This window comes from Apium graveolens, chromosome 2, assembly GCF_009905375.1.
Source record: "Apium graveolens cultivar Ventura chromosome 2, ASM990537v1, whole genome shotgun sequence".
In the NCBI taxonomy this organism is placed as follows: Eukaryota; Viridiplantae; Streptophyta; class Magnoliopsida; order Apiales; family Apiaceae; genus Apium; species Apium graveolens.
Genome location: NC_133648.1, coordinates 52,016,648 through 52,041,431, shown reverse-complemented (window position 1 = coordinate 52,041,431; position 24,784 = coordinate 52,016,648). Strand labels below are relative to the sequence as shown.

Below are 24,784 nucleotides of genomic sequence, written 5' to 3'. Positions count from 1 at the left end.
GAAATCCTAGTATTGGTTGTGTTTATTCGTCCTATGAGCTTCGTGAACTTATAAGATAGCGTGTTAATCTCTAATGAAGCGAAAGTGAACTTAGGGGTTTAGAACTTATCATGCTTGCATAGGTTCATGTATTTGATATGCATGATTCGTAGGTAATTTTAACCATCTTACTTGCCCTATGTAATCATGATAGATAACTTGTATGTTAAACCGTTATGTTGTCAAATTCTATAGACATATAGGGTCTCAATATAATTGGTGTCTATTCAGCTTCTATCTCTTTTGTGGATGTCTGGTAGTATGGTATTCGTACAACGAAAGTTGGTATTTATCAGTTTCGTGTTATTTGATTAGTGTCATCACCATTGCATGTTAAGGTTAAGAACGAAAATGCTATTGAATGAAGTATTTAATGAAGTTAGAATCCCATGTTTGTGTCATATAGGATTCAACTCTCTTTATTCTCTTAGTTAATGTTCCTTAGTATAATCTCTTAGTTAATTGTAGTTAACAACCCCAATTTGTAATTTGTCTTAGCATTGGATAATGACCATACCATTGTTGCATAAGTACATTGATTAAAATTAACTTAAACCGGTCCCTGTGGGAACGAACTAGAATTAATTCTATATTACTTGCGATTACGTATACTTGCATGAATATTAGTGTGTCTTCTAGCCCTAACAATCATGTAAGGGGTCCTTTTTCTTGGGCATGAATCGCTCCGGGTCACGTTGGGAGGACCGCTCGCCTTCTCGATGAGAGGGGGGTCGCTCTGAACTATGGTCGTGACTCGGGGGTCCCCTTTTCTATATCTCAGCCTTCATTTTCTCCAATTTGAGCCTCAAATCATGTTCAGTGAGTTGCACACCAATCCTATTAAGGACACTGGTTGGCCTAAGCTCAGATGAGGTTTGGCCTTGCTACTCCTCTCCTTTCTTCTCCTCAGCCCCGTTTATTTCTAGGGTCTCGCCTTCAGTTCTCCCATTGAAATTATCAATTAACTTTTTCTTTGTGCTACCACCCTTAGCACCCTTTACAAACTTCTTTCCTTTCTAATTTTTCTTCTTTTTGGAGATGTTATGGCCTTGCTTCACCCTTCCCACTCGCTTACCCATGTCCTTCAATTTCGCCCCTATTCGTTCCAGATAGTTGAGGACCTCCTTATTTCCTATTGATGGAGTGGGGGGTGTCCCTCCACCTGTCGACTTTGGGTCATCTAAGTCGTTTGGGCCCTTAGAGGAACTTATAGGTGGAGGCCCTGTGATTAACAGGGTCTTCACAGTTGGAATTTTCGCGTCGAGAGTCTTTTTGCTGAGGGGGCGTTCAAGACTCTTCGGAGGATGACCATCAGGCGACTCAATCTCCACTTCCAGGTTCGTACCCTTGCGATGTTTAAATTAGTCATCTTTCTCCCAATTGATGAAAAATGCCCTCCTTCTAGCACCAGATGTTATAAGGAGAATTTGGTATAACAATACTTTGGAGGTTTGCTGAAATCAGGGAGCAAAATATGATTATTTTGCTAAAAACACGAAGAATACGGAACGTATTTTAATGGATTTTGTAGCTGATCTTGTTCGTTGATTTGAAGAATGCAAGAGAGAAATTGATTTTTCTATCTTATTTCATACTATTAATCGTCCGTAAATAAGAGGCCTACGTACCCTTTTATAGGGGTTCAAGACACACCTAATTCTTAAAGGACAAGTTACCTAGACGAGCTCAAGCACAACTAGGTTGTAATAGGCTGCCATAGCATCAGGCGAAGATATCTCGTTGTTGAGGCACATGAACACCTAGAGGCCTCACATGCGACCCCTTAGAGTCTGGTCATGTGATGTGGTCTCATAAATATGTAAGTAGTGTTGAATTCGAAGAGGTCCTTTCAAGCGTAATATAGTCCCACAAAATGTTCATGATGTGCCCCAATAGGATCATGTAGTCATATATCGTTGTAATTATATCTCCTATGCGGTTGACATATGAGTGGGGAGTCTTATCTGTCTCTTCAAGTCTCTTTAAAATATGAGGTAAGAATTCTCCTCTTGTTGATATGGGGGCATGATTACCCTATTGTTGATGTGGGGGCAACTCGCTTGTTGTACCTGGTAATATAATATGAGGACTCCTCTCATTGATATATTCTCACATGTGAGCTAGTGAGGTCTTTATCAATATAACGGTACATGGTGTATGGTCGATATACCGGTACGAGAGCTCGGCTATATTTTCGGATCCAATTATTTTAGCTTAATAATAATAACAATTATTGTAATGGATCAGTGCAGAGCACATGTCAATTTTCTGGTACAACAATTAGCAAACTTTTAAGAAAAAATCCTTTTAATGAGGTCAAAATACGGACAGGGGAAATATAGGTGTGACCAAAACTCTTCGTCCAAATTGCAGAACACACGTAGTCTCAACTAGAGCTAAGCAAAAACTGATTTAAAACCGAAACCGAATCGAAACCGAAGAAAACCGGGAAAAAACGAACCGAAAAAAAACCGATCTGGAACCAAAATCAAAAATTAAAAAATCGAACCGATTTAAATGGTTCGGTTCCGGTTATACCTTCTAACCGAATCGATAAAAACTGAACTGAACTGGCTACTAATATTAATAAATAAATATTATATTATATATATAATACGTATATTATTTATGAATTTTTTAAAAATTATAATATTATAATCATATAATAAAATTAATCTGTAATTTTTGTTAAGACTTACAATGGGCCTTTACAAGTTACTGGGCCTGAGCCCATACCAAATTAAAATCAGCCATCTTCAATTGCGATTGCAGATTCATTTAGGATTAGGTCATTCACTGGTGGTAATCTCTACTCTCTCACTCTCTTAGTCCGATAACGACGAAATGGTCGGGAATGAAATTTCTGAAGAAGGAGCTCATCAGCAAGAAGAAACTCGACATCAAACAGTTGGAGAGGTTTTTATATATGAATATATGTTGAACCCATATCTTGCATATCTTGCATTTGTAGTTGTAGTGGGTCTTAAACCCATATCTTGCATTTGTAGTTATGTGCAGTTGTAGTGGGTCTTAAACCCATATCTTGCATTTTGCTTAAAAATTTCATTGCTTCATCAATCTGAGAGGCTTCGCAAAGCCCTTTCACAAGAGTATTATAGGTAACATAATTATAAGACAGACCAAATTTATCCATCTCACTCAAAAGATTAAGAGCACTTTCAACTTTACCCTGCCTGCAGTAAGCAGTGGTCATGGTGTTAAATGTAGCAGAATTTGGTATCAGACCCCGCTGTCTCATTTCAGCATATAGAATCTGAACTTCATACTTTCCAAGTCCAAGCAGTCCGTTAATTAGGACATTGTATGCAACAACATCAAACCCTATATTTTTCTCCATCATCTCTTGAACGATGTCGAGTGCAGCTGACTCTTTTCCTGCCTTAAAATATCCATCAATTAGAGATGTGTAACTTACACAATCTGCAATCAGTCCCGCTGATGTAGTATTTCTAAAGAATGCATCAGCCTCGTCCATTTGTTCTGTTCTTTTCAAATTGTTTATGAAAACATTGAATATGTAGTCTGGTAGTTATTGTTTCTTTCCTTAAAATATACAATTTATTGTTTCTGCATTATAGACTTTATAGTCACAATCTGAGGCCAGGCTGATTTTGCTTATTTTCTGCATTTTTTTTGAAGTAAAAGATGAGATATAACTGTGATGAGATATAAATTATGAGTTTCTAGTCACTATTTACGCCCATTTTGATTGGATAACTTGTAGTCTTGTACAGAGTAGCATAAGTTAAATCTGACTAGTGATTAATTGATTTTGTTGATCTTTTTTGCTAAGCAAGCTAGTTTTTTGGTCATGTTATGGCTTCCTGATGTTGTGTCCTCCTGATGTTGTTGGTACATGTTGCAATCTATTTCCAGAGGACCTTTTCAAATAGTCCAATAGTAGGATTTTTATTATCCAATAGTAGGATATTTTGTTTAGCTTGTCTTTTGTGAAAGACAACTTCGATTCCCACTGTTGGAAATTAAAATATAATGTACTCTGTTATTTTTGTTGAACTCTACTGATGTAATATTTATTAATCTCAAGATTAAGCGTATTAATCACTCTCAATTTATATTATTTTTTGTTTTTATATTTGCCGGTTTTATAACCGAAACTGAGCCGATTATAACCGAACCGGGTTTTTTTAAACCGAATCCGAACTGGCAGTTGCGGTTTTCAATTTTAGAAACCGAAAAATTATGATTGCGGTTCCAATTTTATCCGTAAATCCAGCCGAACCGGCTCATGCTCTCCCCTAGTCTCAACCGCCAAAGGAGACTTAACCTTCTATCTTTATACTCGTTGTAAACAGCCATGTTAATGTCACTGGACACTTTATAGGTTACATTCAAAAGTACATGGTTGGCCGCATAGAATCAAATAAGGGCTTCATTATGGCCTCATTAGCTTCATATGAGCAAACAATGTTTGGGCTTCCGTGCAAGGTGTTCAAATATTTTCACTGACGAGATATACCCAAATTTACAAATGCCAATGCTCCGGCTTTTAGGAAAAAAACACAAGTTTTCGCCAAATATAGATAATTATAGTAGTTATTTAGCTAATCATAATTTGCGATCCTTTTTTCTTTTTCAAAAGCTCAAAATTGGCAAATTCTGCAGGGGAATATAGTAGGAGCCACAGAAAAAGTTATAATCACAGTCAAAAATTTAACTGAGTACTGAAATTTATAATTACGCCAATCAATTTTTGTTATGCAAATTATGTTACTACTTATTTTCCAATTATAATATTTCTTTCCAATTATGTTTTTGCAAGTAATTAATAAATATAAATTAAGTAAATAAAATAAAAAAATTAGGTGACAGACATTTTCAAATTCTCCTACTCAATTAGTATTCTAAAATTCTCTCCTATAATCACAAAACAAAAACATGAAAAATTGAATTTTTTTTTGAAAAACATGTCAAACACCCACTTTTTTTTTACTAATATGATTTATAGTATTTCTTTTAAAAAATTCTCGCTTTTTTTTTACTAGCATCATTTATAATCTTATATTTAAATACTTTTTATAAAAAATTCTCGGGATAAGAGAAAATGAACCCTCGTGCTAGTCAAACATTTTGCTTGATGAATTTCGACTTCCATATCAGAATTTCAATTTCAAATAGTTAAATGCCGTAGATCCTTCTATCTATACCGGTCTGAGAAATCAATCCAAATTTTATTAAAGTATAAAGCTGGACGATCAAATTAGACAATAACTTTTATTTTTTTTTATTTCTTTTATTTTTTTTATCGTATGTAACCCGTAGTAGGAGGCATAATTATAAATTCTCCTCCCGTGAAATTCGAACATGTGACCAAAAGGATAGTTATCCTCTTTTATTTTCTGTGCAGGTATAATAATAATTATGTGAAATGTCACATATGTATTAATATTAAACAAGAAATTTCCAAAAAAAATGACTGGGAATGTCTATGTAGTAATCAAACATTTTAATTCGTGGTCTGTAATAGAGCCGGAGACAACATGTTCGTCTCCAATTCGTTATTATAATATAAAATTGTTCTATCTTTTGAAATTGTTATTAAGTTCATTATTAATCTCTTATATATAAAATATATATTGAGTTTGGGATGGTTTTAATATATAGAATAATTTAAGCAGATATAAGAGGTATCCTATGCAGTGAGGAGGAAGAAGACAAGTGAGAAATCGGTGAGGGATATAAAATCGCATAGACTTATATTTTGTTTTTGTTCCATGTAGGTAGCCAACATAATCAAAGTGACATTTATCAACGCAGCTGCATATATTTAATTTAAATTAATACAGTGAACTGTTCATAAATAAATGACATAATTATATAAATAATCACAGTCCGCTAAAAATACTATCATTAGTCATAACATGTAATTTTAATTTTAATACATAAATTGTAATAATAAGATATTCTACTTACCAGTTTATAATATAGCTTATTTTCATGATTCATTTTTTCAGAATTATTTGTTCAAATTACGTGTTATACCCGGAGCGATGGACTTACTGCTAATTACGTGTATCATTAATAATTTGTGAAGATAGTATCATTCATTTTATAAGGAAATATGTAGATGATCAACTATAATATTACTGCTAATCTCTAACTAATCCATTGGGGAAGTAAAAGATAAAAATAAACAATCACACACACATGCACGACATGTCATTTTTTTGAAAAGATAAGAGAGAATATATTTACAAGCTACGCCTATTGTTTTTTTCTTGTGACTTGTGCTATATTTCTCAACCATTCTACAGTTTTTCTATCTTCTCCACCAGAATGTCTGAGGATCATAAACTTCCTGAAAATTCTACCCAAACCCATGGTGATCATATTTTACAAATCAAGCATGAAGATCATAGTCATGAACCAGAAGATAAAATCGAAGAAAATTTTGTAAAGAAAGACCATGTTGAAGAAGAAAAAGAAGGTCTCGAAAGAAGCAAAACTGATGATGATTGTAGAACTCCATGTTTAGAAGAAAACAAGATTCCAGGATGTCAGAGTTGCCCGCCAGCTCCATCACGCAAGAGAACAGAAGAACAAGTAGGTTTGTCGCATAAGAGAAAATTATTCTTTGAAAATACAGTTGGAGGTGCTGAGGAGGTTGAATCTTTGTTTGAAAATTCATCGTCTACTGTTAATGAAGTCTCTGGGGTCTCCGTTACTGTTAAGAAAAAACGCAAGAGATGAAAGGTTTTTCCGGGTGCAGAAATTTAAATACCCAAGCTTCTCTATTCATGTCAGTGCCAAGATTGAGGCAACCATGAAGAAAGGAGAATCCAAAGTAAGTGATGGAGTGAAGAAAGGAGAATCCAAAGTAAGTGATGGAGTTGATGAGGCTATTAACCTAGGTTAATTAATATTTATTTATTTATGTATATTGGTATATACTCCCTTGTCCCTTATACTTTTCTCGTTTACATTTATCACGTTTGTGATGCACACTTTTGATAGTTAATATTTTTAACTACGTACTAATATAAAATATAAAAATTTCACCATATTAAAATACTCATAAATATGAATCAAACAAAATCATTCGTGATCTACTCTTACAGATTAATATTATAAACAGTCCTGACATATAAAACGAGAAAAGTGATAAGGTACCGAGAGAGGGAGTATATATGTAGAGGTACCCATAATCCTATCTCTTTATAGCTTATAATTAAGTTAAGCATCAATCTTTGAGTTGTTTACTGATATATAATCCTGATTAGTAGTAATTATGCTGTCATATGTATGTTTAAGGTTTAACTTTGGCCTACTCGAATAGTTGAATGCATCATAGAATTGAGCTGCACACATAATTGGTATGTAAGAGACTAAGAGCAGTGATTAATTTGATTATTTTATGAATATAACTAGGAACATATCTTATGATTTATGAACTACTCCACCGTAACATTTATCTTTATTTTGTTTGAATTATTTAAACCTGCGTGTTAGGTGACCAGAAATTTGTGGACGCGCTATCAAATTTATCGATGGAATGAACTATCATTATAGAATAATAATACTTGTATTCCTAAAATTATTTAAATATATATCCTCGGACCTCGTTAGATAACTGATAGCATCGCAATTGTTTAACAATAACAAATACTTATTTGGACCCGGAATAAGTACTCGTCTTTTTTTTATTTTTGAAATTGGAAATGGTGAATTTTTTATGTACGGATGCATTCAGAATAGTAATATTAGGTTGTAAAATTTGGAAATCGAATTTATTCAGTTTTATTTTTAAATTCGAGTTATCGATCGATTTTTCGAATACTTATAATATCTGAGAAATTAATCGAGTACTCATTTAAATTCGAATCGGTTCACCTCCGATTTCTGAATACTTACCCAAGAATTCGTTCGAGTTGACTGAGTTTTAAAATAACGGTTAAAAGTATAACATGGAATATGAATGCTCATTTAATTAAAGAAATTTTCCAAATTCATTATCAACAAGCATTTTGTCCGTATTATGCCAAAGTCCAAACACATTTCAGACAGAGTGCCGTTCTTGAATTGACATGCAGTCCATTTAACATGTTCAACCCAAAGGGACGAATCTTGTAGTACTTATAAGATTAATAAAATCAAACTGCACTGTTTTAAGAATCTATTTTTTACTATAATAACAAATATTCTAGATAAGGGCGGTTGGCTAAATGAAATGATCCCACCATTTCCACAGCAGACTCATGGTAACAAGTCTGCATTTCATATGAACTGGACTAGCATCTTCGAAATTGAATGTATCCACTGCATGCGAAGAAGAAAACAAACTTGTGGAATCGGATTAATATATGCCCTCACCATTTATATGTTTAATAAAATGGTCCTGCAGCTCAACAAAAGAAAACGAAAACCCACGTATTCAGTATTTGCGAACACAAATTCATGAATGCAATGACAGTGCAAACAATATATTGAAAATCAAATAAATTGCAAAGTGGTGGTTGAACTTTACCCGCTCTTTCATTTTGTTGGCCGATGTTTCAAATTTGTAATATACTATTCAAATATTGCTTTAACTCTTCTAAGAAGTGTCTAAGAGTCATTTTCAAAACTTTTGAAATATAAAAGTAATATTGTGTCATTATATTGCAAATTTGAAATTTCAGCCACCAAAATAAAAGAGCGGGCAAAGTTCAGAGCCACACTTCTGTATAGTTTACTCATCTATTTTTAAGTACACTAACCTGTGTGTCAAAAGTTTATGTCAATTGTCAATCGTGTTAGTTCACTTGCAATGCCTGTTTATTCAGGTAACAATTTTTATGTGTTTTTTCTCACACTGACACTCTTGCCTCCCTGCACTACTGTATGGAAAAGGACGGATCACCTCAATTACTGGTGCCCAGCACATTGGACTTCTATCTCTGCCCTCGGCCAGCTTCTCTGCACATTTTGAGCATGCACATATGTGCCCACACCTGTAATAGCAAAAATGTTCATATTAGAAACATAAAGCAAGATTTTATTGTAAGATTGATAATGGAGGGCTTAATTTTTTTCGGAATTTTTTAGGTTTACCTGTACAAAAAAAAGTATTTTGGCATCACAGCATATGCAGCAAACCCCATTTTTCACATGTTCCAAATTAGATTCATCAGGAACCAAGTATTTCCAATCTACATCAAAGAAATAGCCCGCTCAGTGATCGTTAATTCTTTTGAAAATGAAATATGTAGAACCTAAAACTAGTAGTAAAATTGATTTAAAAGATCGTGCTCGTCTCCTATATGATATTAGACCTTCTCCAGAACAGTTCATCTTAGAAATGAAATCCAGATAAAAGTAAGAACAATAAAGTATAAGATGGGAGAAAGGATGCTAAATTACCTTCTGATCTTGATTTCCAATTAAGAGCTGCAGAAACCTCCCGTCTCACTGAACGCTGCAACTCAAGTTGCATACCATGCAGGCTTCGAGCATCCTCTGCATGCTGTCCATCCTCTGATAAAGCCTATTCATGTCAACTTTCAACTCATTAATGATCTCGTAGCCCTGCTTTGAGACTTTGATATTTGAAATAGGATATTATGATGTAAACATTATTCAGCATACACATAATATTATTTCAATGTGAACTGTGCATTTGAGCCCTATCTTTTGATATATTTTTAAAAACAAACAGGAAATTGACGTTGAATCTAAACCAACGATAATATTATATTCTATTGTAGCTTGAAGAGGCTAATAATAAGATGCAAACAGTGACAGACACAGAAACTGGATGTTGAAGTCAAATATCCTACCGAATTGACGCTGTGTTAGAGCAACTCTAATGGGCACTCTATGCATGCTCCTAAGTCAAATTTTAACAAAATTAAGATAAAAATGAACTCCTATATACTCTTAAACTCTCCCTAAAATAACTTAGGAGCCCATTAAGTATTAGTTTTTATAAGGAGTCTTGCAAGCAGCTCTTGGAGTTACTCTTACAAACTATAATTATTATAACTTAAACAACAATTAAAATGATAGAACCTTAAGCTTTTAAAACAAAATTATATTTAGGAACACAAAATTGGATAACTAAGCAGTCACATTTAAGTGGCCAAATTTTCTAGCATAACAAAATAGCATCTACCACCAATGACAAAAACTAAAGAACTTTTTAGTGCAGGACAATGAAATAGCAGCCTACAACTAGTTATAAATATGAAATTGCAAACTCACATTTTTGGAATGCTGCAGGCTGTTCACTTGTTGCTGGAAGTAAGCATTATGGTTCCATATAGTCTGTGAAAACGAGACCTGCTGTGGACGGAGAATCACTGTTGGGAGTGTTGTACCCAGAAGATCTTCTGGGTGGCTTATGCGCAGATGTCCAGTCTGTTGCTCTTGCTTCTCTTCCAAAACAGCGGCTGAAGAGGATGATACTCCCTCTACTTCCCGGTTAATAGGGGCATGATCTTGCCTCTCCACATTTGTTTGCATTAACCGTTCTAAACTTGTTCGAAAATTACTTCTAAAAAGATTTGAGACCCTTCTCCTGCATTTTTAAATGGTGAAAATATTCATCACACTTTTCATGAGTCTGACTGATAAACAAATATCATGCTTTAGTTATCAGGTAATATACCTGCTCAGAAGTTGTCTGAGCTCTAGAATCTGTCCATTATCATTGTCAGAGAAATGAGATGTATAAACTGGGGTAACTTCCTCGACAAAAGGTTCATTTGGCCAATCATTCCTAGTGTCAAGTAAAGCATTATCATGTCGTTCTTCTTGTGGTACCTCCAAATTATAATGTTTGTTGTCGTTAACTGATATTGTTGCTGGCTTCTGACATGTGATATTGCTTTAGACTGCCATCTTCACTAGTTTGTCTCCATCCAGTATAGTTACCATTGCTTAACTGTCGCCAGTCAATGTCACCGTCTTCTGTAACTGAATCTTGCCAATCTTCTAATTCACAAGACATGTTTTGCCAATTTATACATTCGGTTATGGTCCCTTCTAACCAGTCTATGTCGCCAGATGCACTAGGTGCATCTATTTGATTGTTTTGCGAATCAGAACCTTGAGTAACTGATTCCATCAAAGCACCTTCCTCGCTGCTTTCAATGCCCAAAGTTTCAAGCCACCTTCCATCAGCACTATTTTTTTGTGAATTTGCAGATGCAATTAATCTTCAAAAATTAAATTCGACAGTGGATGATAGTTGCTTCCGTCCACTCTTTTCAAAACCACGAGACTTTCACCAATCAAAGCTTCAGATTCTTGCTGATATAAAACTTCACTTACACCGCATTCTGAGTCCTCTGTATAGGAGATATTAGTATATGTGCCTCACTAGGAGGCTCAGACTGACTACAGAATTTTTCCGAAACGGTATCCTGCAAGCTACTTGCTTGAGTGGGTTCATTTCTATAAAATGAATGTCATTATGAGATATGGTGTCTGACTGAACAGTGTGAACCGGACCACAAACAAAGTTTTACAATTTGGATGAGAGAAATCCTTCCCTGCATATTTTGCAAATGTGTCAATATTAACAAGCCCCGGCATATGTTTCACACATTGGAAAGGCAACCCAAACCTGGTAATTAGGTAAGATGAGATGCCTCTATATTGTTTCTTTATAACTTGATTTGCCCCCTCCCCGTTACGCCATCAAGCACACCAGAATGGAATGGTGAAACTCTATCTGAAATTTTAGCCTAAGTGCAAGTTCGAACTTAAATTTTTTAACAGAGGTTATATGTGTGCCTTCATAAATCAGTTTCAATCTTCTCAGACAGAAGTTGTTTATATATCATTTATAGGAAAAAACTGAACAGTAATACGAGGACCCCAATCTGGATAATTTTTTTTATAGAAATTATTACAGAATAACAAGAAAGTGAGTACCTTAAATCTGCTACAGTTTTCTTTTGTCTTAATATGCCCAATTCACTTGCTGCTAGAGGAGGAGGTTTCTCATCCTGTTATTATGTTTTTCCCCTCAAGAATCTACCTTTGAGTACTGACTACAAAGATACTTCACCCCGTTATTCATGAAATATACTTGTGCATAATGAAATATAGCACAACAGTACCAAAAAAATTCAGGCAAATATCATGTTATGCCATGTCCAATTTGTACCTATTATTTAGAAACAGGCCAAGATTTAATTGTTAATACCTTCCACAATAATTTGAGATGTCATGTCCAATTTGTACCTTTTATCTGTGAATCTATACATTTTTTTGGTTGTACATCCAAATAGGATAATTAAACCCTATATTGTTTCTGAAGTACATTTGAGAACAAACATTACTATCATCAGCACAAAGATATATGTATTGACATAGTTTGAAAGATTACTATAAAAATACTTTGTAACAACTAATACACCAGAGGAGTAATGAAATTGCAATGACTTTATCATAGTAGAAAATAAAGTGATCACAACCAACCCCATTGACAATATAATACAGTGAAAGGGGAACGAAACAAGCCTCTGATAGAACTCTTTAACAACTTGGGAACTTGCAAACTCAGATTAACTAAATTTATACCTTGGAAAAACAGATCATAGTTTTAAGATCAACCTAAGTAACCGCCTCTCATTACAGACTTATAGTACTAGTCTACTTGACATTCTAAATGTTGTCTACGAAGACCCTAATGAACATGTTGAATAATATAATTAATTTAATTTTAATATATCCAAAATCCTAAATCACATTCTTGCAATAAAAACAAATGTGGCAATATAGAAAATCTAACCATAACTAACCTGAATACGGTTCCCAAAGGGAAAATCTGATACATGCCAATGTTTCAACAAATCCTGAAGTTCTCCTCTTCTTTCATCCTCAGCCCTCGTCAGAAGATCAAGAAGATTCTGTCTACCGGCCTAGAGAGTGTCCTTCTGCATAATCCTTCACAGACAAGAACAATTTGAGCACCAGTTTTCGCGTCTTGTCCTTCTCTGCCACCATGATAATTGCCTCTCTGCTGTGTAGTGTTTTCTACCCATTTCCGTACAATTCTATCCCTTTCATACTCCTCATGAAGCCATTTCACCTTTAAATTGTTGTTTGGATGTGAATCATTGGGCGTGTGTTTTTCAGGCCATTGTTCTGCCATTCTTGGAAAACCTTCCTCACCTTCTCTCGTTCTAGTTTGCCAAAATCAATAAATTCCGAACTTGAACTTCTACTATCGTGATGTTCATTTTGTAATCTTCTGGAAGACATATTGTGCTCATTCTCTTTTTCATTGGAATCTATCAAGCCATTTACATCGTCACGCCGTCTCCAGTAGATAAAAAAAGTACTAGGAAGGTTGAGTTCAATGACACTCCTTTTTATTGATCTTTCTCCAATCCTTGTTTGGAATCACCTGTAACGTGCTTTACATCAAGCTCGCGCTGATAATCCCGATTCACCCCGGTCCTTGCTGGCCCCGGATTTACCTTCCGTTTGGACAGGAATAATGGCGGCGACCGGCGTAGCTGCAGGGTGTGAACCTACAAAACAGAACCAGAAGGGTGGCGTCCCCGCGACACCTCGTCCTGAAAATGAGAAAGAGTTTTGGAGGAGAAAGGGACAAAATAGAAATTATGGGCGTGAGAATGAGAAAGGGTTTTGGAGGAGAAAGGGGCAAAACAGAAATTATACGAGTTTATTGTGATGTGTATATGTGTGTATATGATAGATAGAGGGTACCCCGTGTGTATATGTGTGTATATGAGAGATAGAGTGTAACTGTAACCTTAGTTTTGTCCTGCCTTTTATAGGCCTCCCACTAGGGTTCAGGGGTTTGTACCTTTTGATCTGGACCGTAGGTGTGTCTTTTGAACTGTATGACGTGTGGACGCTCAGAATGAGCCGGTGTGCTATGGAATCCGGACCGTAGGAATATTCTGTATCCGGGGTACCTAGACGGTGGTAATATTGCCACGCATCTTGGGCTCTCCAGGGTTAATGTTGAGTGCTTCCTGGGCTTTTCTTATTGGGCATCGGGCTTCTGTTATCGGGCCTGTACTAATATAGGCTATCATTTGCCCCCCACTCCCTTATGCGGGTTTTCCCGGATGGGGGAGTAGATTAGTTATTATTGTGTCGCGACGCCTAAGGAAAAAATTTGGGGGTTTTATTTGATTTGTTGCCCTGTAACCCCGGGGTCTAATATGAGTAAGACTTCGGGGTTGACTTGGTTAGTCATTTGATTTGGATCCAAGGTGGGATTCCTTGAAGTACTTAGAAAATTTTTAGGGGTTTTATTTGATTTGTTGCCCCCCTAACCCCGGGGTCTAATGAGAATAAGACTCCGGGGTTGACTTGGTTAGTCATTTAATTTGAAATTTGAATTTTGGATAAGATTTGGTGGATAAGGGTAATCTGACATTTGATTTGACCGGACTCTGAAAAGCTGATGCTGAAAATCCAGAATGTCAAAAGACCTTTGATATTCCAGCCGAACTCATAAATATATACGCGTGTATAAATATACATGACAGAGTGCATGAGACGTTTCACCCCCCTTCTTCGCTGAAAGGCGCACCATCACCATAATTACCGTGCCATGTGTGTAATAACTTTTGTGCAGTTAATTTGCGAGCACCAACTAGGGGTTGCCACGTGGCCACGCTGTCCTCCTCTTTATTGTGAAAACTGTTCACTCTTCCTTTTTTCTTCTATAAATACAAGCCTCCTTTGTTTCTTTCTTCTTTTACGCGATAAAGACCTTCGAGAGAGAGACTGAGAAATTGAAACCTTCAAAGAAATATTTCTGCGAGATTGAAGCCCCCATTTTTCTCATGTTCGCTTGTAAGTTCTTCATTCTTCTTTCTTATCTCTTGTTTTCTTTCATTTTTGCTATATTTTGTGCCATGCATGTCACCATTTTGTGCGAGTTGTTGCTTCACCATTCTCCATTGTTTTTGTACCTATTTCGTTGTTTTGACCTTGAATTTGTGTAGTTGTGTGAGTTTTGTATGGTTTTTGCAGTGGCTTTGTGTTTGATTTGTGTAAGCAACATCTATTTTGCTAATTTAATCTGCGAAAATATGGGTTTTTGGTAGTGTAAAAAGTTGTTGAGCCTGGGGTGTGTTCTTGATATGTGTTTTTGGTTGTATATGTATGTATGTGTCGTAGATCTTGTTTTTGGGTTTAGATTTGTACACGAACTGTTTCTAAAACTCTTCTGTTTTTGTTTTATTTTTGTTGTTGGGTTCGGGTTTGGCATTGACTCCAGGGTGCGTTTATATGTAAATATATATAGTATATGCCAGGTAGCCACTTTAAGAATACTGCTACCCTTAGAACACGGTATCCCGAGCAACCCAGTGGCTTAGGTGAACTGTTGTCAGCCTACCCTTCATCTTCCTCTTCCAGTAGTAGCTCTCTAGAAATGCCTCCCCGAGTTGAACAACCTCAGCAAGTTTTGGCTCAGACTTTAGTCCTAGGCCCCGGGGGTACCTTGTCCAACCCGGATGGGTCTTGGGTAGACGTGGACCAATATTTTGTACAATGCCGAGTAGACGGTAGGGAGCCATATGACCAAACTGATATGGATAGGAAATTTTTTACCGCCCCGGGGACCCGGTATGAGTGTGGGGCGGTTCATAAGGAAATTCAAGATAGGTATACAGACGCCGAGGTGGATAGCGCCCTTAGGTTTGCCTTTAATCTTGAGGACAAATACGAACGGAGATGGCCTGAGGAGCACGAGAGGGTGTACCACAGACCGGAGGGAGGTTATGTAGGGATTCCCTTAGAACACCTCCGGGGCATGCGCCGGGACTTCACCAGTTTACCAAGTCTCTATGCAGGGACGTGTACGGGATTCCCTTTACCCAATTAGCCCCGAACTCGGTGAAGTGGATAAGTTGGTTCTTGGCTTGTTGCCATGCCAAAAGCTACCTTCCCACTTTCAGACTTTTCCACCACATCTTTAAAATTAAGAGATCAACAGCCCGACCAATATACGAGTTTTTATTCCGGATCGAGGATTGTGGGTATCCGTCCGATAAGATGGTACTCTCGGTTAGCATGTTGACCTCACTTAAGGGCTAGCGCCGGAAGTTTATTTTTATCCGAGGTGGGGATATGAAATTCATGCCGCTCCATAAACTTGAAATTAAAACAGATAAATTTCCGGTCCAGCGGCTCGGGCAGGCAGTTTTTGCGATGGTTTATGCATTCTGTGAGGCACTCGGGACGCAGTGGACCCGGGATACATTTAATAATAATGAAAATATGCATGATGTCGGCTGTAAGTCTCTTGCCTTAGCTTTATTTTCGTGCTTTAACTTTTTATTATTTTTTTTTATCCAGGGCTGACATTTTGCTGTTTCATTCTCAGGTATTCCGAAGTTCATCCCCTACCCTCCGAACATGTCTGCACAACTCAAAGATTTGGCTGGCAAGTTTCTGAAGGATTGGAGGCCTGACAAGTGTGGATGTCGGGAAGAAGAAGGTTGGTAAGGGCGAAGATGTGGCCCAGAAGGTTGCGCCGACTCGGCCGGGGAGGTCCACCATTTTTATCAACGAACCCCGGGTTGAGGACGTGCAGCCGAAGGAGACGACGAGGGTCCCGGTGCCCCGGAAGAGGAAGGGTGCCCCTGTAGGTTCCGGGGAAAAGGAATGAGAGGGTTCTGAGGGCCAGGTTTCCAAGAAGGTTGTTATTGAACTTGCCCCGGACACCCCGGAGACTCTGAAGGTCTTGCTGGCCGGCTTCACTCTGGAGACTCGCCGGAGAGAGCTCTTTGAAAACTATGCCAGCACCGCCGAAAGGAAGAAGTACAGGAAGGAACCCCTTGATGACTTTCTAGTCGGACTCCAGGAGGAGATGACTGCTGTAAGTTTCTTCCTTGTTATATTTTTTTTCTGTATTTGTATTGTCTAAACCTGATATGTAATTATTTCAGGCTAACTCCCGGGTTGCTGGATTGGTTTGCATAACCCGGAGCTTGAAGGCGAAGGCTGATGTTGCCGAGATTTATAAAACTGAGGCCGAGAACCTATCCCGGGAGATCAAAGAGCTGAGGGAGGCTAACGCAAAGGAGGTGGATGCGCACAAGAAGCTTATAGCCGAGATCCGGGAGAGGCAGAACCGGGCTGATGCTTCATTCCAGGAAGTGAAGGCGGAGAATAAGAAGCTGAAGGATGATTTGGCCGCCCGTCCTACTCCCGAAGAGGTCCTCGCGGGGTTCTGGGGTACTCCAGCATACTTTGAGGAGTTAAATGACAAAGCCTTGGAGAAGATCCAGATTTGCCGGAGGGTTGCCTCCAAATACCTCGGCGAGAATCCTCAAGGCACGATCGATGTCTTCCTGGAGAAGTACATCGAGAAGGAGATCTGGTTGGAGCAAGAGGCAGAAGGCATCTTGGCCAGAGAGTCCGGAGTAGAAGGCTCCGGCAGCGTCGCTCCTCTCCCCGTATCCCCTCTCGCCCAGCAGCCTCCACTCCTGGAAGATGATCCTGAGCAGCCTCCCTCTCCTCCTGTCGAGCCAGCAGCAGAATCTGAAGACTTTGTCATTTTTGGCATGTAATTTCCATTTCCTGTTTTTTAAGTATTGTCTGAACTTAGCCTTTCGGCTATTTTAATCTCGTTTGTAATCAAAATGATTTCGATTTGCCCCCCCCCCGGGTGTGTTTCCCCGAGGTAGTTTAATGTAATTGTGGTTTTCTCCTTTATTTTCACTTGTCTTTTTGATTTTATGGGAGAATTTCTAACTTAGAAATTTAAAAATTATTAGAAATTTTTCTAAGTACACATAGGCTGTGTTTTTGCAGACCCCGGAATAAGGTAAATTTCTAACTTATAGAAATTTTTCTAAGTACACATGTGCTTTTTCTAAGTACACATGTGCTGTGTTTTTACAGACCCCGGGATGGGGTAAAATTTCTAGCTTGTAGAAATTTTTCTAAGTACACATGGGCTGTGTTTATGCAGACCCCGGGATGGGGTAAAATTTCTAACTTATAGAAATTTTTCTAAGTACACATGTGTTGTGTTTTTGCAGACCCCGGGATGGGGTAAAATTTCTAGCTTATAGAAATTTGTCTAAGTACACATGGGCTGTGTTTTTGCAGACCCCGGGATGGGGTAAAATTTCTAGCTTATAGAAATTTTTCTAAGCACACATGAGCTGTGTTTTTACAGACCCCGGGATGGGGTAAAATTTCTAGCTTGTAGAAATATTTCCAAGTACACATGGGTTGTGTTTATGCAGACCCCTGGATGGGATAAAATTTCTAGCTTATAGAAATTTTTCTAAGTACACATGGGCTCTGTTTTTGCAGACCCCGGGATGGGGTAAAATTTCTAGTTTATAGAAATTTTTCTAAGTACACATGGGTTGTGTTTATGCAGACCCCGGGATGGGGTAAAATTCTAACTTATAGAAATTTTTCTAAGTAATATGATGGCAAATATAGAAATAACATAATGAAATTGATTCAAGCTATGGGACGCTTAAAGTAGAGTTTTTCATTTAAATTGAAAGCAAAAATTACATTCTGGGGTGAATGAGAATAGCGTTTACATCAAGATATCACAGTACAAATGTAGAGATGTTCCCAGAATATGCACCTTTCTCTTACTGGTAAAACTTCCTTAACCAGGCTCCGTGCCAGGTGTTAGGGACCTCGGTGCCGCTGAGGGAGTTCAGTTTGTAAGTTCCTGGCCAGAGCACTTCCTTGATTATATAGGGGCCTTCCCAATTCGGCTGCAGTTTCCCTTGGTTTGTTGGGTCTGAGGCCTCGGTGTCCCGGAGTACTAAATCTCCCACCAAATATTCTCTTATCTTGGCCTTCTTTGCAAAGTAAAGTTTTATTTTTTCCTTGTAGCTTTCTATTTTCTCTACAGCCTGGTCTCTTACCTCAACTAACAGTTCGAGGTTGGTTCTGAGGCCTTTAATATTTTAGACCTCGTCAAAGTTGACCACTCTATGGGACGGGGACCCAGTTTTCACCGGAAGTCGGGCCTCGGTTCCGTAGGCGAGTTTAAATGGAGTTTCACCAGTTCCAGTCCGGGAGGTGGTTCTGTAAGACCATAAGACTTTCGAGAGCTCGTCTAGCCAGTTCTTCTTAGACTCTTCCAACCACTTTTCCAAACCTCGGATTATGGTCCTGTTGGTGACCTCTACTTGTCCGTTTCCCTGTGGATGAGCTATGGATGTTTTCTTATGTTTTATCTCGAGCTCTTTTAGATAGGCTTCGAAATCCGAACCCACGAACTGCAGCCTGTTATCCGAGATCAGGACCATTGGAATCTCGAATCTCATTAAAATCGAATCCATGAATTTGATGCAGTCTTACTGGTTGATGGTTCTCATGGTTTTGGCCTCTCCTCGTTTAGTCATATAATCAATGGCCACCAACACGTAACGCAAATCTCCTTTCGCCCGAGGGAAAGGACCCATGATGTCGATTCCCCAAACAGCGAATGGGACTGGGGATAGAACTGACCCTGGGAGGCTCGAACTTTACTTCGGCACATTGCTGAACTTTTGGCACTTGTTGCACCTCTTCACATAGGCAACTGCATCTGCATGGATAGTGGGCCAATAGTAGTCTTGTTTGATGACTTTGTAGGCTAGTGCCTTGGCAGCTAGGTGATCTCCGCAGATTCCTTCGTGTACCTCCCACAGACTATAATTTGCCTCATCCGGGTTAACACATTTGAGAGTTGGCGCAGAGAAGGTTCGTATGTATAGCTGATTATCTTCCAGAAAGAATCGGGCAGCCTTGTACTTGAGGTAGCGTGCCTTGTTCTGATCCTCTGGTAGGGTTCCATCTTTCTGATAAGCTATGTAGGGAGACATCCAGTTATCTGGGCTACTGATGCATAAGACTTCGGGCCGTTCGGTGTGGGTGCACCGAGCTCTTCGAAGTAGACTGAACTGCTTAAGTCTGAAGTGTTCTGGACGAGCTTGGATAACTCGTCCGCCTTGGAGTTTTCTTCTCTGTTTATTTGCAAAATGGTTGAGTTCGGGATGGTTTTCAGGATAACCCTTACCATTGCCTGATACTGAGCTTGGGATCCTTCGCAATATATTCACCATTGGTCTGTCTTACCATAATTTGGGAATCCTTATAAATGATTAAACGTTTTACCCCAAGGGATTTGGCTAACCTAAGTCCGGAGAGGAGAGCTTCATATTCAGCTTGGTTGTTGGTCGCTTTGAAAGCGAAGGTTATGGCTTGCTGAATTGTGAATCCATCTGGGATGGAAAGGATCAAGCCAGCCCCGGACCTCTCGGTTGTCGCCGAGCCATCAACATATATTGTCCATGAACTACTGTTGTTAACCTCCTTTTCTTCTCCGGATTGAATTACTGGTATCTCTGGGACTTCGGGGAAGTTGTATTCCATGACGAATTCGGCCAATGCCTGGGCTTTTATAGTCGTTCTTGGAATAAATTTGATGTTGAATTGGCTCAATTCAATTGCCCAATTGACCAATCTCCCGGAGGCATCTGAATTGTGAATGATTTTCCGAAGTGGTTGATTAGTAATCACCTTGATTTCCCGGCCTTGGAAATATTGCCTTAGCTTCCTGCTCGAGTGCACAGGAGCTAAGGCGAATTTCTCCAAGTTTGGGTTCCGGGTTTCAGCGTCCTCGAGGACTTGACTCACATAGTATACCGGACTCTGTGAACCATTTTCTTCCCAGATGAGTGCAGAGGATACCGCTCTTTCTCCGGCTGCAATATAGAGATAAAGAGGCTCTCCGGGCTTGGCTTTTGAAAAAATAGGCGGGTTCATCAGGTGTTTCTTGACTTCTTCAAATGCTGTTTGGCACTCCGGAGTCCAATCGACTAGCTTTTTGTTTCTGGCTTCTTTTAACAGCTCAAAAAAAGGCAAGCACCTTTCTGCCAATTTTGGGATAAATCTGCGAAGGGTGCCAAACATCCTGCGAGCTTCTGAATATCCTTTTGAGTCTGGGGAACTGTCATTTCCCTTATAGCTTTGATTTTCTCCGGGTTGGCTTCTATTCCCCGTTCGCTAACCAGAAAACCAAGAAATTTCCCGACGGGGACCCCGAAAGCACATTTTTCCGGGTTTAGTTTCATGTTATACTTCCTCAAATTGTCGAAACATTCCTTGAGATCTTTGATGTGGTCCGGGATCGTGACTGACTTGGAGATCATATCATTTTTTGATACGTCGCCCCGGCGTTGATTATCCCGAACGACATCATGACAAAGGCGTAGACAGTCTGGTGTGTAATGAATGCAGTCTTTGCGATATCCGCCAGATTCATCTTGACTTGGTTATATCCTGAAAAAGCATCCATGAAGCTTAGCATAACATGACCCGAGGTTGCATCTATCAACTGGTCAATGTTGGGTAGGGGGTAGGGATGGGCATTTCCCCCGCCCCGCCCCGCCCCGATCCGATCCCCGCCCCGAACGGGGCGGGGAATCGGGGATTTTTTGGGTACGGGGCGGGGATCGGGGAGATATGTGTAAAATATTCGTGGATCGGGGCGGGGGCGGGGATTAATGTCTCCCTGCCCCGATCCCCGACCCCGAATCGTATTTGAAATAAATATAATATAATAAATTTATAAATATCTCAAATAAATATTGAAATATATATAATATATTATTATTTTTAATTTCTTATCTTTTAAATGATTTAAATTTACTTATGGTGATATTTTTTCATTATAATAATATTATTTTTGTTTATTATTATACTAGAAATAAATATTATTCAAATTAAGGTTAAACATTAATATTAACTTTTAAAGAAAATATATATATTATGATTTACTATGTGAATTTTTATTAAAAAATATAATTTAATTTTTAATTTTTATTACACGAAAAAAATAGAGAAATTCCCCTAATCCCCGCGGGGATACCTGTTCCCCGTTTGGGGCGGGGAACGGGGAGTAAAATAATCCCCGTTCGGGGATCGGGGCGGGTTCGGGGATCGTTTTTGGATTCGGGGATCGGGGGCGGGGATAGCACTCCCCGACCCCGAAGTCACCCAATGGTCATCCCTAGTAGGGGGTAAGAATCTTTAGGACATGCCGAATTGAGACTTGTGTAATCAACGCACATTCACCACTTTCCATTGGGTTTCTTGACTAGCACAACATTTGCTAGCCAATCCGGATACTTAATTTCACATATGATGTCTGCCTTCAACAACTTTTCGACCTCTTGATCGATTGCCTGCTGTCTTTCTGGGGCAAAGTTTCTTCATTTTTGTTTGATTGGTCTTTGCCTCGGATCTACGTCCAGACTGTGCATCGCCACAGATTCATCAATCCTCGGCATGTCTTCTGGGGTCCAGCGAACACATCAGCATATTCCTTTAATAGGTCAATGAGTTCTTTCTGTGATGCGGTTTCCAGGCCTTTGTCGACTTTAAGCTTCCGGGTGGGGTTCCTGGGCTCTAGGTCCACTTCAATTATTTGCTAGGCAGGTTCGACTTTTGTCCTCTCCTTTGTTTCCATAAATTTTTGTATCCAGACGTCTGCATTGGTTATGTTGTACCCGGAATCCTGAATCATATTCACATCTAGTCTTGCCCTTTTACTGAGGTGTTCACGATGCTTCTTTCTGCTTTGCCTCTTGGGTAGGGTCATCAACCTTTTTCTGTTCTCAGGTTCTGTTTCTGCCATGACCAAAGCTTGGTCATAGCACTTCCCTGCCATTTCTCTATCTCCTTTTAGCTCTCCAGTACCTCTCGGGGTCGGGAAGTTGAGATTTAAGTGAATAGTTGAGGGGATTGCTCTGAGTTTGGTGATTGTAGGCCTTCTAAGGATCTTTTTGTACGATGAGGTTGCACTTATCACATAGAACTTCATTATGTGAGAGATGTTGGGGTGCAGTCCCAAAGGTAATCGACAAATAAATTACTCCCCGGATTGGAATCATTGTATTTTCAAATCCATACAAGGGATCTTCAAGACAGGGGTCCATTCGGAGGTGTCCGAGCTCCATCCTGTTAAGTGTGTGCTCGAATATAATATTAGCAGAGGAACCATTGTCAGCTAAAATTCTTTTTACCTCATTATTCGCGACATACAGGGTGACCACCAAGGACAAGTTGTGATCCAGATTGAGTCCCTCATAATCAAAGTAAGAGAAGTAGATTGGTTCATCCTCCAAAGGCTGGATCATCATCACATCATTATCCAGGTCCGGGCTCCGGGGCGGAGAAGCTGTACCTCCAAAGACAATATTGACCATATTTTTGCCGCTTCCCGGGGCCCTGTCTTCGTCATTCAACCTCCTTTGAAGATACTGGTTCATGTTTTCCTTCTTGATCTGATCTTCTATGAACATTTTAAGAGAGAAACAGTTTTCCGTGATATGACCATGATCTTCGTGATAGCCATAATGTTTGTCCCGGGCCCTGTTCTCAGGAGGCACAAGTAAAGGTTTTGGCGGATAATAAAATGGCTTACCTTTAACTTCATGCAAAATGTCGACCCGGGACCGATTGAGGGGTGTCCACTATGGTTCTGGTTTGGGTTCTCTTTTGGCCTTGGGCTTCCTATCATTCTTCCTTTGTTCGGCATAACCCTCCCGGGGTGGGGTTCCCCGAGATTGTTAAATATAATTGGCCTGTCTATCCAGCTTGTATCTTTTGTCCTTCCGGGATGACGAGCGACGCTCCGGGGACTCATCATCATGTATTCTCCAATTCATTTTCATTGACTTGAGAAAATCATTTTCCTTTATGAACTTTGATGCCAAGGCATAGGCAGATGCCAGGCTCTGGGGTTTTCTGTGAATAAAATCTTTGACATATCCTTCGCAGGATATTAGATGCAAGTTTCTCCGAAAGATGTTTACTGCTTCCTTTTCTTCTAAGTTAGAGAGTTGATTGACTGCTTCCTAGAATCTTTTAATGAATTCGGGAAGGGACTCCTTACTCCTTTGCTGGATTGTCTCTAAATGGCACATTTGTAGTTCGTTCATTCGGTTAGCCCTGAACCTTTTTAAGAATATCTCACGGAAATCTTTCCAGGAATCAACACTCCGGGATGGAATTCGGCTGAACCATTTCTGCGCTCCCCCTTTGAGTGTTGATGCAAAAAAAGGGCATCTGGTGAGGTCGCTGTAATCATAAATATTGGAGATTTATTCGAAGTAATTCAGATGTTCTTCGGGGTCCTCTAATCCATCAAAGGAGTCAAAATTGAAGTGCTTGAGCCCTGACTCTCTGGAGGTGAATTCCAACTTTTTAGTGAACGGGGTGGCCGCTACACCCATTTCCATATCGCCTTCCACCTTTCTCTTAAGATCACGGAGAGCCCAGGCCATTTGTTCTTGTTTGGACTCCTTTTCGGGCTCTGAATCCGAATAAACATGAATTCAGTGCTACTTCCTTTTCAATTTCGCTTCTTATTCCCAGATTCGCTTTTCAATTATTTTTTTGGTTTTGGCTTCTTCTTCTTTTCGAATTTTCTCCCGAAGGGCGGCTCTTTTGATTTCATCCCGTGCATCCTCTAAGGGCTTCTTCAAGTTCTTTGCAATCCGATCAAAGACGGATCCCCGGGATTCTCCGGACCTCTCTTCCTGATCCCCGGGGCGGGTCTCAGGTTCGGCATTATGCTTTTCCTTCCAAAGGTCCATCGCAGCTCGTATCTGATCGGGGGTCATGTCCCCCCATGGGTTAGCTGAAGTTCCAGCATGCTTATGGGCAGCTTTCTCGATGAATAGTCTTTGGTCTCCTGGTTGAAGATTTTGAGAGGGAGTTTGGGTTATGAGGAGCCCTTCATCCACATCTT

The 24,784-nt window shown here is 39.2% G+C and overlaps 4 protein-coding genes across 11 annotated transcripts; all 4 read right to left on the bottom strand.

Annotated features, from left to right (window-relative positions):
* Positions 1-8,030: 8,030 nt before the first annotated feature.
* LOC141707417 (uncharacterized) lies at positions 8,031-13,674 on the bottom strand. 8 transcript variants are annotated; one of them, XR_012569050.1, is made up of 9 exons: positions 12,810-13,674; positions 11,627-12,056; positions 10,667-11,552; positions 10,261-10,576; positions 9,421-9,544; positions 9,112-9,209; positions 8,921-9,011; positions 8,778-8,831; positions 8,031-8,416 (listed from the first exon to the last, which is right to left on the bottom strand). XR_012569050.1 is itself a non-coding variant. In XM_074510572.1 (8 exons), the coding sequence occupies exons 4-7, from the start codon at positions 10,519-10,521 to the stop codon at positions 8,952-8,954; spliced, it is 543 nt and encodes a 180-aa protein (XP_074366673.1). In that variant the 5' UTR covers positions 10,522-10,576; positions 10,667-11,552; positions 11,627-12,056; positions 12,810-13,673; the 3' UTR covers positions 8,031-8,416; positions 8,921-8,951. The 8 variants fall into 8 exon arrangements, 1 of the variants encoding a protein (XP_074366673.1); XR_012569046.1 differs by having other exon boundaries at positions 8,778-9,011; positions 11,627-11,747; positions 11,938-12,056; positions 12,810-13,672; XR_012569047.1 differs by having other exon boundaries at positions 8,778-9,011; positions 11,627-11,734; positions 11,938-12,056; positions 12,810-13,672.
* A 5,273-nt stretch (positions 13,675-18,947) lies between these two features.
* LOC141689668 (uncharacterized) lies at positions 18,948-19,325 on the bottom strand. The gene has a single exon (XM_074494026.1). It carries the CDS (start codon positions 19,323-19,325, stop codon positions 18,948-18,950), a length of 378 nt encoding a protein of 125 aa, XP_074350127.1.
* A 186-nt stretch (positions 19,326-19,511) lies between these two features.
* On the bottom strand, positions 19,512-20,940 carry LOC141689659 (uncharacterized). Its single transcript, XM_074494016.1, has 2 exons — positions 20,104-20,940; positions 19,512-19,991 (listed from the first exon to the last, which is right to left on the bottom strand). The coding sequence occupies exons 1-2, from the start codon at positions 20,938-20,940 to the stop codon at positions 19,512-19,514; spliced, it is 1,317 nt and encodes a 438-aa protein (XP_074350117.1).
* A 1,862-nt stretch (positions 20,941-22,802) lies between these two features.
* LOC141689650 (uncharacterized) lies at positions 22,803-24,317 on the bottom strand. Its single transcript, XM_074494005.1, has 2 exons — positions 24,214-24,317; positions 22,803-23,403 (listed from the first exon to the last, which is right to left on the bottom strand). Exons 1-2 carry the CDS (start codon positions 24,315-24,317, stop codon positions 22,803-22,805), a joined length of 705 nt encoding a protein of 234 aa, XP_074350106.1.
* Positions 24,318-24,784: the final 467 nt, after the last annotated feature.